The sequence below is a fragment of the Gopherus evgoodei genome, chromosome 21 (assembly GCF_007399415.2).
Source record: "Gopherus evgoodei ecotype Sinaloan lineage chromosome 21, rGopEvg1_v1.p, whole genome shotgun sequence".
Taxonomy (NCBI): domain Eukaryota; kingdom Metazoa; phylum Chordata; order Testudines; family Testudinidae; genus Gopherus; species Gopherus evgoodei.
In genome coordinates, this window is record NC_044342.1 from 12,810,442 (window position 1) to 12,822,895 (window position 12,454).

Below are 12,454 nucleotides of genomic sequence, written 5' to 3' on the forward strand. Positions count from 1 at the left end.
AGTGTGGCTGTTCTTATGTTCCTATGCCCCATTACTGGAGGGAGGGGCTAGCAGGGGAAAGCCCAGCTCATTTGGGGGTTGGCAGGGAGCAGGGACCGATCTCCAGCTCTGACTCTATGAAAAAGGTCTGGCTCAGAGCAGGAACTGACTACAGATGGGTGCAGACCAGTCCCTTCCTGAGGGAAGGTGGGTGTGATACAGGACTATTGTTTTAATTTGCTCCTGCAGTAGAAAGAGAAAACCTGAGACATAAGGCCTGGTATGAGGGGCCTGGTATGAAGACTAAGGCCTGAAATAAAGTAATCAGGCCCTGCTGATATAAAGCAAAGTTAGCAAGAGTCAGGCTATAGGCAGAAGTCAGGCCCTGTTACAAAACATGGCTGCCTGCACGTTCACAGAAATTGACAAGAACAGGGCTGGTATTGCAAAAGGAGACACATTGCTGAGAAGTGCTAGGTACAGGGAACTCAGGAAAACACATTCCAGAAGCATGGTACCAGAACACCCCAATACCTTTGATGGTAGGAACACACTCTTGGAAGATAACAGGTACACACTGACCCTGCCTAAAGATAAGGTCAGTATGACAGTGTGATGGCTAGAGATATTTTGATGGAACCAACTAGGACAAGGTAGAGGGTGGTAACTCATCACATCAGAGGGGCAATATGTAACCTGTTTGTATCAGTGCATCAAAAGAGGTCGCAGAAGGGGTGTCTTGGTTCAGCCGAGGGGAAAGTGGAAAATCACACTTCTCACTGAGCCGAGTCCATTGTAATGAGCATACATATGCTCCTGTACCTGCCATACATATAGGGCACTACAGCCATGCTTCGTTAACAGGGACGGCTCCAGGCCCCAGTACGCCCAGTGCATGCTTGGGGCGGCATGCCGCTGCGGGGTGCTCTGCCGGTCACCGGGAGGGCGGCAGATGGCTCCAGTGGATCTCCCGCAGGCATGCCTGCAGAAGGTCCTCTGGTCCCGCGACTCCGGTGGACCTCCCACAGATGTGCCTGCGGAGAGTCAGCTGGTACCACGACTCCAGTGGACATCGTGCAGATGTGCCTGCGGAGGGTCCGCTGGTCCCACGGCTCCGGTGGACATCGCGCAGACGTGCCTGAGGAGAGTCCGCTGGTCCCGCAGCTCCAGTGAACCTCCCGCAGGCAAGTCTGCAGGAGGTCCACCGGAGCCGTGGGACCGGTGACCTGCAGAGCGCTTTCTGCAGTGTGTCGCCGTGCTTGGGGCGGCAAAATGGCTAGGGCCGCCCCGTTCATTGATAAACCTGGCTGAGCGCCTTCACCACTGAACTGAGTGTGACAGACTACCCAGAGGTGCAACTTGGAACTGAGGTACCACTGAGCCTTCTGTCTCACCAGCCTGGACTCCCTTACTCACTGTGATGCTGTGACAAGCTGCAGTCCTCTCCTAGTCATGCACTCACACAAGCATTTACACAGGCAGGAACACACCTGGCTGCAGCTACATGAATGCCTTTGCTAATTACTCAACCATAGAGTAACTTCAGCCCCCACCCTAGGACTCCAGAGCTATTCAGTCTTGTCCTGGTCAAAACCCTTACCAGTGTAAGTTTGTTACCCACTCCGCCCCTCCCTCAGTGCAGAGAGGACAATGCACCAGCCCCTGTTCCTGATCAGATTTCCCTTTGCACTTAAAATTAAACACGGTTTTAGGTAAAAAAAATATAAAACAGATTTATTAACTAGGTGACCTTGGTGACAGATGCTTAATTTTTTCTTGTGTGTTCTCTGAAAGAAAGAAAGAAAGTATCTTTCCCCAGATCTCCAAATACTTCCTTGTTATTCCACCCCTTTTAACTTTATTCAATATTTACTTAAGACCAGATTTTCAAATAAATTTAAGTCCCTAAAGATTCAGTTAGGCACCTAGTGGGATTTTATAACTCCTCAGTACCTAAAATTAATTGATTTCAACAAATATTAGGAGCCAATTTATGTTTGAAAAGCACACTAGGCACCTATCTGCATCTTTAGGCACCTAAAGGTCTTTAAAAATCTGGCCTTTAGTGTGTAATACTTTTTTCACCTGAGCTGATGAAATATGACAGTTGTTACAACACTACAATATATCTGCTAATATGACCGCCAAACTTCACAGAAGGGAAATTTCTGGTTACCTCTGTAAAGAGAAGAAAAAAAAATAACACAGGCGTGTGTCAGCAAAGCCCAGAGTGGTCTACCTATAATTTCTTCAGCAACATACATAGCACATATGTGCTAAGATTCTCACTCCACACTCATTGTACTATCATAATAGGATCTTAATGGAAACAGTCCAAAACATTCTTTTCCCATGGAAATGTTTAAGTTTTCAGCCAAAAAAATCCAAAAGAGAGATTTTGGCCAAAAATTGGAGTTGCAGAGCCTTCTCCCATTCCCCGCCATGTTCACCCTAAATAGCTGCCCACCTGGATCCCTGTTGCCTGTATCTGAAGCTGCTTTTACACAACTGGGAGCATCTCTTGCACTGGAGGGGAAACAGCCCTCCTCCCACTACCCAAAATGACATGGCTGTGTCTGGCCATCCCTTCACCACCCAACCCAGCTTCAGCCCCCACTTCCAGGCATCTCTTTTCCCCATCACTGAAAGGGTCTGGAGGAGGTGCAGGGTCTGGACTGCTCCATCTCACGAGTGTGAATTTTCATTGTCAATCCAAACCTGACTCTTGTTGTTGGGTTCTGTACCCAATGCATCCTGAACCCAATGCTTGTAGTCAAGTCCCATCAGGTTTGGGTCAGGCACAGGGCTCCACTCCAGTAGAACTATGAGATTACACAATTTTACAACTTCTCAAAGCAACCAGGTGAGACAATACAAAGACGCACAATGCTACACAGACATAGCATATTTGGGGGTTGTGGCAGTAATAAAAGAGGACAAGACACAAATGAATAGAGAAAGGTGGGAAGGAGATGACCGGGGATGGGGAAGGGGAAAAGAGGAGGGGGCAAGCAGAAGGGAGGTCATGCATTCTTTGAAACATTTCAGTGTTTTTAACCAAACATATCTAGTGAGTCCAAATTTCTTCAAATACATCTAATTGCTTTCTATGACAATAGGTTATTCTTTCTGCAGCTGTTAACTCAGACAGGTGTGAATATCACTGGCCTAGTCTTGCATTTTTGCAAAACCCTCTGTGTGGTGATCATTGCAGCCCACAAGAACCAAAGTCTGTGTGGTGAGGTTAAACCCAGCCTAGCAGGTGAATAACCCAAGCTACATTCCATTTACCCACATTTACCCTCAAATACACAGCAGGTAAGAGGCAAAATCTGGCCTAGGAATAGTCTTATTTGTTACTCATGTCTCATTTTGACTACTGTTCTGATTATATTATATTTATTATAAAATGTTTTGGCTGTGGTATAATATAATATATAAACTTTGGGCCCTAAATGACTTGCCCCAGGTCCCACAGGAAGTATCTGGCAGAACCAGGAACTGAACCAGGCTGTATTAAGTCCCAATCACTGGCTGTCCTACCACATCAGACTATTCCCTGAGCTCAGTATGAGGCAGAACACTTGCTTCTATTGCTACCCATATGTTGCCTTGTGCTCTCAATGCAATACATGAAAAAAAAACCATAGAAATGTCAGGCTAGAAGGGACTTCAGAACACCATTGAATTCACACACACACACACGCACCGAGTACCCCTACACCATCCCTGACAAGTGTTTGTCTAACCTGCTCTTAAAAATCCTCCATGAGTGGGGATTTCACAACTTTCTTGGTAACCTTTTGGTAAAATGTCTTATGGTAAAACTACAACAAATCTAAACCTGGTGAGGCAGACTCTTGAACCCTCGTTGATCTCTGTGCATGGAACTCCATTAAAGCAATGACCTGTATACATCAGACAGAAAACAGCTCCTCAGCTTGGGATTTCCAAAGGCAGTTCTAGGCATTAGGCAGCTGCCTCTCCTTGGGAGCCAACCCAAAGGGACATGCTGATCTAACACCCTATTCCTCAGAGGAAGTGTCTGTGAGTTTCAGCTGATGAGTCCTCCTGGGCAGGGGAAGAGAGCTGAAATACTCTGGTTCTATCCACAGGCAAGACCTTAGCCAGCCAGGAGAATGGTGCCTTTCTCAGAGGTAAGCCCCAGAATCCAAGCTGGTTTGACTTCTAAACAAGTGTGACAAGGGAAGAGCTAGGAGTAGAATGGGATGGTGCTCACCCCACTTAATGTGAAACTTCTTCGGTGCATCATGGGGTGAAAAGCAGGGTAGAATTTGTGGCAATACGTTTGATTAGCAGGGACAATTCCTGGGATACTGTGTACACTGGTGGTCTCCGCACCTCAAAAAGGGTGTTGAAAACTTGGAGATGGTTCAGAGAAGAGCCACCAAAAATATGTGAAGTTTGGAAAACCTTTCTTTCAGTGAGACATGAAGGAAACTTCATCTGTTTAGCTAATGCTCAAGGAGGATAAGAGGTGACTTGCTTATGGGCTGAAAGGATTTCTGATAGTAAAGGGCTCCCTAGAAGCCAAAGATCCAATGGCTGTAAATTGAGGCTGGACACATCCAGGGTAGAAATACGCCACAAGTTTTAAACAGGGAGGGTAATTAAACATTAGAAACATTCAACAAAGGATGTGGTAAATCCTCCTTCTCTTGGAGTCTTTACATCAAGATCTGATATCTTTCTAAAATATATTTTCTAGTACTCGCACAGGGTTCCTGTTCCACGACTAGGGCTCCTACACACTACCATAAATAACAGTAGCTCATCCTCATTGTACTGGGGATGCAACTCTCTGGTCTGTGTTTTCAGACTGGGTGCTCACAGTGGTTTCTTCTGGTCTTAATATCCATGAAATATGTATATAGTAGGGAAGTGTTGAAAACAGCCTTGCTGACACTTAGGGCATGCTTCAGAGAGGATCTATGTGACAGGAAGTTTGGAAAAGGGAGAGGGAAGGGGCCCGGTGGTGGAATGTATTGTATTTGTAGACTGAGTTAATTTATTTTACCACATGGATTTCTCTCTCAACTGCTGGGCAGTTCCTCCTTTGTGGATTGTGAGTTCAGTGTCAGGGCACCTAAATCCAGATTTTTAAAGCTATTTAGGCACCTAGTTGAATTTTCAAAAATATCTTGGTTCCTCAATCAAATTGATTTCAGTGGGTTTTAGATATCTAACTACTTTAAAAATTTGATCTTATTTATGAGTAACCCCCCATTTGAATTTCAAAAAAAATAATAATAAACATTAGACTTCAGTGGAAATGCTGTTTCATCTGGACTGAAAAAAGTTCATTCAGTGAATTCATTTCAATGAAATTTCTGTTGTTTGTTTGTTTGTTTTTTCTTTGCCAGAATGGAGTATTCTGATAAGGTCACTATGGAATGTTTCAGTTCTCCATTTTGGAATGACTTTTTCATTTCAGTTTTTGTATCTGATATGATGTGAGATGATACAGTTGAAATCAGAATGAAATGTTTCATTTTCATCCAAATGAAGCATTTCAATTGACCTACAATAGATAATTTTTTTTTCAAAATTTTGTTTCATGGAAAATTTCAACTTTTTTTTCTGATCCATTTTGGAATGGAAACATTTGCAAAATGCAGAATTTCCCATGAAACAAAACCTTGGATTCCTGCACAGCTCACAGAAATGTAACTAACACCCACTTGCTAAATTCCTTCCATTTGTTGATGACATTAGGACTGGAGTTAATCCAGAGGTAGAAGTAAAAGATTTGGAGGTGATACAGAGCCAGTCAACCTATCACTGCCTAGAGCTCTTGGTCCATTAGTATCTAGGTTTAATCAACTCCAGGGCACACCACAAGATTTATTTATTATCCCAGACTTTTTCATAATGCCACTGTTGCTACAGAAAAGAATGTGCTCTAGTAAGTAGAGCACTGGACTAGCATCCAGGAGACCTGAATCCTGTTCCCAACTCTGTCTCTGGCCTGCTGGGTGATGATGGGCAAACCACTAGCTCACTCTATGCCTCAGTTTCCCCACCTATAAAATGGGGGTGATGACAGAGACCTCCTTTATAAAACACTTTGAGATCAACTGATTCCAAGTGCTATAGAAGAGCTCAGTTGTGTTATTATTAATACAATATCTGGAGCACTGGACTGGAGGAGAGGAGACCACGGGGGGCTGGAGCAGGGGTTTCTCACTAGCTGCTCTGTGTCCCAAGCCTGCACAGATCATTGTGAGGCCTGAGTGTCTATGTTTCCTTACTTGCCGGTCTGTAAAGCACAGAGCAGAAAGGTTTTTGATTCCATCCATTGAGAACTTGAAGGCCTCAAGCCATAGTCAGGTGAACAGAGGCCAGTGTGATGGGACAATGACTACTACTACTACAACTAATAATGTCAAAGTTCTATTCTATATAGATTTGTATACTGTGCTGAACACCATAGTACCAAGTGTCTATATAATGCTTATTCATTTGCTATTAGTGTGACTTGCTAATGATGAATTCTTACTTTGGTGTACAGTGGCAATATCTAGGGGGATGGGTTCTTTGTAATATCATTTGGGACTCACCAAGACACAGGCAGCTGTGTAAATGCCTTTGAAAAATCCTAGGTGTTACACAGAACACCTCTGTAACCAATGCCAAGATTCATTGGCCAGATCATCAACTGCTTTATCTTCCAAGTTAGCCAGAAAATCAGAGGGAAATCTCTGTAATAAAGCCAGAGTGTCTGCCAGAGTCAGTGTCTCAGTGGGTAGCAGGAGGGACATGACCCAGCATCTGGCACCAAGAATCCCGCTGTCAGGCATGACTCAGAGAGGGGAAACTTTATGGGCCTTAACATCAATGGGGACAGGGAAAGAGCTACCTGGTAGATACAGACAGCCAAGCGCTGCTCCTGCCCGAAGCAATGATGCAGTTTCACACTTCCCAAATGTGAAAATTGCATATTTGGGATGTTAGATGATAACAGATCTCTGCTGATGGACACAATGCATAAACAGAAGGAAAGCAAGAAAGCTCTTCAGTGTAATTGCATCTTCTCTGTCCTTTGTGCTCCTCTCTGCTGCCCATTCTCTTATTCTCAATTAAAATTACAGCAGTCAGAAGAACTAAATGTTGCTAAAGATTTTCTCCATCTGATCTGTTTGCTGCTTCGTTAAACAGTGGCTAATAGCTGAGAATGTGCCATGGATCTTTGAATGCTTGCTCATTTCCACTCAGACAGGGAGCAAATGTCGAGCCACTGAATGGTGCAACAATTTCCCCAGCATTCATTCCCACTGAATTCAGTCCAAAGGCACAGTACAAGGACAGAGAAGATGCATTTCTTCTGGCTCCACGTGCTAGTTCATCTGGTCCCACGTCTCAAAAGATTGTAAAGCTTTTCATCCTCTAAACCGATTGTTGCTGGCTGAAATCTATCTCCAGTGACCAGCAGATGAAAATAATTAGCATCAGTTGTCTGGTTGTTAGCAGGTATAAAATGATTTGGTTGGTCTTAGTAAAATGTTCCAAATACCTTGTCGGTAAAAACTATTAAGCACTGAATTGGTCAAACACAAAGCATCATGATCTGATTCAGACACTGGTTATGACATTTTGAACTGCAGTGCAAATAATAGATTTTTGAAGTTCTGGCTGTTCCAAAACAAGAAAACAAATTTTGGATAACTTGAAAACGTTATTTGAAATGTTTTTTGCAAACCAAAAAGACAAATGTGTTGTATTGACCAAAATGTTTAGTTTGACCTGAAATAAAATGTTTTGTTTTGATTTCAAGCATTTTTGTACATTTCTGATTTTTTTCTTAATTGAAGAAAATTCCAAAACAAAAATTCATGTTGACCCAAAAAATCAAAATCTTTCATTTTGGAAATCTCAGAATAAAACATTTTGATTCTTTTCTTTTCTTTTCTTTTTTTCTTTTCTTTTCAAGATGAACAGTTCGGCAAAACAGACATGAATTTGCTAAATGTTTCTGCATTTCTGTATCTTATCTGCATTTTTAAACCTTCTCACTGCCCCAAGGAAAAAAAGTTTTGGCTGAAAAATGTCACACATCTCTGTTAGGAATGAGCAAATTTAGAGGGTAGTGTAGAAAATTTTACACTGTGTTTGCCCATTGAAACCAAAATACAGGACTTCAGCCTCTCATGAACTATCTTTAAACCATGTATTTCTATACTTTAGTTTAAATCTGGCTACCCTCTGAGACAGGTTGTACCCTCAGCTACACAGGTTATAATAAGATCCAATGAGATAGAAAGGTCTGATTTTAAGACCATAAGGGTCCATTATGGCCTGTGTTATGCAGGACAGATGAAATGATCCAATCTAGCCTTCTGGCCTTTGAAGCTAGGAATAAAATCTATGAATTAAAATAACTGAGTCAGGACTCCTCCATAATACAAGGCAGATAATTTTTCCCAGTGATTCTTGAATTTATCCCAGTAACTAGCCACGAGTAAGAGCATTTTCCATTAAAACATATTTTTTGTAGAAAATGGCTTTATCATAGTTTGTGAGTTTTCTCAGTAGAATTACAGTTTTTATAGAAAATATTCAGGATTGTGTAGAAAATGTGAAAAATTAAAATCATTTTTCTCTTTTTGGCCACTGAAAAGTGAAAAAAAAATCTGGATTTTGGACTTCCAATTTTTATTTTTTTCTGGAAAAAAAGATTATTTCCCAGCCAGTTCTACTAATAACTTGTGATTGAATTAGGTCATAATGTTGGAGGCCTTAGTAGATGAATCCATGGTATGGCTTCCATTTTCTGGATATCCAAATCCTAATAATTTTAATGGCAATTGAGCATCCAGCCTCCTTGGCTGGTTTGCAAGCACTTTGCCTAAATTTTCAGTCTCAGTTGGATGTATTTTTGCATTTATCAAAAAAGGTAAATAAATGACTTTCATGCTTTCTCCTCCCTGATGCATGTGACTTTGTTCACTCCCTCTGCCATTGAAATAGGCCAAGCCATTGGACAAGGGAAATCAGACCGCAGTGACTGAGTTCATCTTCGTGGGATTCTCCTGGCTGATGGAGCTGCAGGCGCTGCTCTTTGCAATAGTTCTGTCCATGTATGCGGTGTCCCTGACTGGGAACATTCTCATCACAGCCATCATAAAAGCCAACCAGTCCCTCCACACGCCTATGTATTTTTTTCTTACCAACCTGTCCCTGCTGGAGATCTGCTACACAACATCCATTGTGCCCAAGATGCTGGTGAGCCTGGTGTCAGAAAACAGAAGGATCTCACTATGGGGTTGTGCCACGCAGATGTATTTTTTCACCCTCTTTGGCATCACTGAGTGCTGCCTCCTGGCTGCCATGGCCTACGATCGCTATGTGGCCATCTGCAACCCGCTGCGCTACACCCTTGTCATGAGAAAGGGGGCCTGCGCCCAACTGGCCATAGCCTCCTGGATGGTGGGGATGCTAGTGGGCTTGAGCCAGACCAGCTATGTCTTCAGTCTGACATACTGTGGGCCCAACAGGATCAACCACTTCTTCTGTGACATCCCGCCCCTCCTGAAGCTGGCTTGCGGGGACACCTCCATGAATGTGTTGGCCGTGTACCTGGTGGCTCTTCTTTTCATAACCTCCCCATTCATGCTCATCCTGGCCTCCTACCTCTTCATCATTGCCTCTGTCCTGAGGATGCCATCAGCTGAGGGGAAGCACAAGGCCTTCTCCACCTGCTCGTCCCACCTCATCGTCGTCTTGCTCTTCTATGGCTCCGGCATCATTACCTACCTCAGACCCAAGTCCAGCTACTCAATGGAGAGCGACAAGCTTCTGGCCCTTTTCTACACGGTGGTGACGTCCATGCTCAACCCCATTGTCTACAGCCTGAGGAACAAGGAGGTCAAGGAGGCCCTGAGGAGGGTGCTCCATGGGATGACATGCCCTCGGTGAACGTAGGGTATGGTTTCCCAAGGGCACAAATGAATTCCAGTGTGGCTTGGGGAGATGTAAGTGTGTCCAAGGGTGGGTTTATTTAAAAAAAAACAGTGCAACCCACATTTCCAGTCAAGACAGACTGGTCTTGCCTGGCCCGTCCTACAGCCCTTGCACACGCAGCAGGACTCTTCAGCCAGGCCTCCCAGCTGGCGGGTGTGGAGAGACCTCTAAGTCCCTTCTCCTGGGTCTCTCTCCCTAAATGAGCTGGCCTCTTACCTATGGAGCAAGCAACCTGCAGGCTGTCACCTGATCCCTGGCCTGAGATCCATCCTCTGGAAGGCTGAGCATTAGTCATAGGTAGCACTTAGTCACCTCCCTTCAACAGCCAAACCCCCTTGTTACAGGCACCCAATCACCCTCTGCACTTTCAGAAATCTGCCCCATAAATGTTTTAATGTCAACAAAATTCCAAACATCCTGCAGAGTCTCTTCCCTCAGGAGGTCATGACAGTCATGGGCAACCATGAGTTGTCATCCAATCTTGATTTTAAAATTGTCAGTGATGGAGAATCCACCACAACCCTTGGTAAATTGTTCAAATTGTTAATTACACTCAATGTTAAAAAACTTGTGCCATATTTCCTGTCTGAATTTGTCTAGCTTCAACTTCCAGCCTTTGGATCATGTTAGACCTTTGTCTGATAGATTGAAAAGCCCAATATCCTTTTTTAGTTCCCCATGTAGGTACTTATAAAAGAAGATCTAGTCATACCTTAATGCTATCTTTGCTAAGCTAACCAGATTGTGCTCCTGGAATCTATCACTAGAAGTCATGTTTTCCAATCCTTTAATCATTCTCTGGCTCTTCTCTGAGCCCTCTCCAATTTACTAACAAACTTCTTGAATTCTGGGCACCAGAAATGGACACCATATTCCAGCAGCAGTCACACCAATGCCAAATACAGACGGACAATAACTTCTCTGCTCCTATTTAAGCTTCCCAGGATCATATTAGCCTTTTTGGCCACAGCATCACACTGGGAGCACATGTTCCGCTGAGCTGAATTATATGTTATCATAGAGAAGTATAAAAGGTAATAAATTAATTAATTAAATAAAAAAATCCCAAATCCCACCATGCTCAGCAGTTGGTCAGTCCATAATTCTCCAGCCTTGAATGTGATCTTTAACTCTGTTATGACTATCTTGACATCTATTATCTTTCCCATAGACAACTAACAAGCATATAGTCTCCAGGTGAGATTTTCCAAGCTTTCTAGGAGATTTAGACAAACAATTCCCATTGGTTTTAATGGGAACAAGGTGATAAAAACCCTTAAGCAGCTTTGGAAACCTCAGCCTCTGTCTAAATGAGATTGTATTTTATATGAAAGGTTAACCCTGAGAGAGGAACAAACAAGAGGAAAAGCACAGTGTGTGCATCTCCTCATTACCTGTTTGTATCGGAAGTGAGTGCAAGATGGCAGCTGTGCCAAGCAAACTTCAAGCACTTTAGTCCCCAATTCAGACAAAGATTGAACATGTGTTTAATTTTAAATGTGAGAATTCCTATTGAGTTCCATGGCACTAAGAATATGCTGAAAAAACTAGACATGTGCTAAAGGTACTTTGCTGAATTGGGGCCTTAAAGAACAACACACAGACAAGGTCAGTAGTGGATTGAGGTGGACTAGGACCTGGATTCCATCCAGCCACAGGACCATCAACAAAGCAAAAAGTTTATGATATTTCTGGCTCAACAGTCTGCCAGTGCTGTCCCCTTAGCAGATTCCAATAGTCTCTGGCAGTAGGCAACCTCCGTTAAAGCTCAGGGGATTTGCCCAGTGTAGGCACTGGATTCATGGATCCTGTCTTAATCCAGGCCTGATTGCAAAGCCATATACACCAGAGCTACTATGGGACTTTTTCCAGTCAAGGAGCAAGGGCCTTTTCCTCAGCATGACAAGTGATGTGCTACATTTTCCACAACTTTGAATCTTAGAATCTACATTAGTGACGTGACCAAATCCCACTGGAATTCAGTCAGAGTCAGACACTAATTCCTTCCAGGTCTCTTGAAAATACCAGCCTAAACCAAGACCCGACGCCTTTCTGAACAAAGCATTCAAGTTCAACCATAATTTGCTGGGCTGGAGGCAGGAATCACTGGATGAAGTCCACTGCCCTGTGTTATGCCAAAGGTCAGATGAAATAAACCTCAAAATATATGGTGGATTTTGCAGACTTTTATTCATTGTCTTTAATGGGTCCTGCTCACCTGAGAAAGCACCACTCGAGAAAGGATGGAAGGACTTGCAGAAAAGGAGTCCTAAGTAACGACATCAGAACTGGATGTTAATAGTGTGATTCAACGAAGTGTTGGAGGCTTATAGGCCATTGTTGCTCAGCTCCTTGCTTAATGGTAGCTGCCCCGGGCAGACTTTGAGGCCAAATGTTGCAAGGAGACCATGAAATTGGGGTACCTCAGTTTAATTTCAGCCAATCTGGACCTTTTTCTCCAAAAGTGCTGAACACCGACAACCCCAGCCATGAT

General features: G+C 43.5%; 1 protein-coding gene across 1 annotated transcript; it reads left to right on the forward strand.

The window, feature by feature from the left end:
• The first annotated feature begins 376 nt into the window (after positions 1-376).
• LOC115638085 (olfactory receptor 10A4-like) lies at positions 377-9,915 on the forward strand. The gene is made up of 2 exons (XM_030539672.1): positions 377-577; positions 8,968-9,915. Exons 1-2 carry the CDS (start codon positions 377-379, stop codon positions 9,913-9,915), a joined length of 1,149 nt encoding a protein of 382 aa, XP_030395532.1.
• The last annotated feature ends 2,539 nt before the right edge of the window (positions 9,916-12,454 follow it).